General features: G+C 42.0%; 1 protein-coding gene across 1 annotated transcript in view; it reads left to right on the top strand.

Annotated features, from left to right (window-relative positions):
- Positions 1–1,611, top strand: part of vimr2 (vimentin-related 2) — a 16,355-nt gene that overhangs the window by 14,151 nt on the left and 593 nt on the right. The window contains exon 10 of the mRNA XM_032527890.1: positions 1,161–1,611. This exon is cut by the window's right edge and continues 593 nt beyond it. Coding sequence (XP_032383781.1) covers positions 1,161–1,203 — 43 coding nt within the window. The 3' untranslated portion in view covers positions 1,204–1,611. The remainder of the gene's footprint in view (positions 1–1,160) is intronic.

The following is a 1,611-nucleotide window of genomic DNA, read 5'->3' on the forward strand; positions in this document are numbered from 1 at the left end:
TTTCCTTACTTTTTTTATTTACTGGATGTTTTCTCATCCGTGATTAAAACCATGAATAAGAAATGAAAATGGTGGTTGTTTATTCTCTTCGTGCTGTGGCAAACTGTCTGCACAACAGACTCTAATGACCCAAGGCTGCCATTACAGGGTGGCTTATCGCCTGTAAAAAGCATCTCAGAGTTCAGGCAGATGCTCGCTGCTATGGCTCACTGCTAATGTGAACCACATTACACTGTAATTCATTTGTTCATTGTGTTCTGCTTACGGTGTTGCATGACTCAGCAACAAGTAGCCCAGCTAGGGACAAGATCCTTTTTAGTTAAGTGCAGTTGATGACTGGTCTGCCGGTCCTATCTTAAAACTGCTACGATGATACTTTTATATTCACGGTGAATATGGTCACTCCCCTCAACACTACTGAGCTTAAAAGCATCTTTCATCTCATTGTTTTGGTTTTCTGGCATGCAACTTTTCTGCTTTGGTTCACTCTCATCTCTGTCATCACCAGCTTGTCCAGATGTAGCAGGCAGCTGTTTTCAGTGAAATAGCTTTAAAAACCCACTGTGCACTACTACCTGCCCAAAATCAAACAGCAGACCGCCGCAGGGAGCAACTAGCTGGTGAACATAGTGAAGTTTTTAGCAGCTAAAGAGCCAGATATTTCCCTGAGGAGTTGGTGGAGACCAAAAACTGAGTTAAAAATATTGGACTTACAGTCATCAGATGGACACATAACATAAAATCAGCGATAATGTTGCTCCGTGTCTGCTGGATGTGAACAAAGCATCTGTTTGCTAACAAGTACATCATTGCTAAATGTTGAACTTGATGGTGATATGTAATTGATGTATTTACTTGGGCAATAAACTTTATTTGAAGACATCACCTTGGCTTTTAGGAAATTGTTTTATCATTGTTCACAACTTCCCTAAATTGATTCATTGAGAGAATAATTAATGGTGAAAATAATAGTTAGTTGCAGTCTTAAAAAATTGACCTTAAGGTGAGATTGTCAACTAATGTTTTTAATATGAAGAATTTACTTGCAATGTTCTGTCTTTCTGGTAAACTTGACCTACAGCTGGTATGCAAGACTAACTGTGAGTACTTTACCTTGGTCATCTGTACTCTGTGTTTACTGTGGTATTCCTCTGGTTCAGGAGTCTGTTGGAGGAAGAGGAAGAGTGCCTGTGCAACCTGTGACTTGAGGCTGGAGAGTCAGACTGGCAGGCTGGATACTCCCCTTCACATGGATTAGAAAATAGACCTAAGGAAACCAGAACTAGGATGAAGCTTAAGGTACCAATACAGCAATTTAAGCAAAACCTATCATGATAGATTAATGCCGTCTGGAGGCCTAAGCAGGGCCATTGATAACAGGTCGCTGGCAGATAACCCCAAGACTCCAAGAAAGATGGAGCTGTCTAGAAAAGGTGGGAGGATGGGGTCTGCGCGATGAGTGCGTATCCATTCAGTGTCTGGCAGGGATATTTCCTTAAGTGGGTTTTATCTTTACCAGCTCGCTGCTATAATTCATAAATGTGTTGTCCTTTGTCGAACAAGACACACACGCACACGCACGCACGCACGCACGCACGCACGCACGCACGC

The sequence above is a fragment of the Etheostoma spectabile genome, chromosome 10 (assembly GCF_008692095.1).
Source record: "Etheostoma spectabile isolate EspeVRDwgs_2016 chromosome 10, UIUC_Espe_1.0, whole genome shotgun sequence".
In the NCBI taxonomy this organism is placed as follows: domain Eukaryota; kingdom Metazoa; phylum Chordata; class Actinopteri; order Perciformes; family Percidae; genus Etheostoma; species Etheostoma spectabile.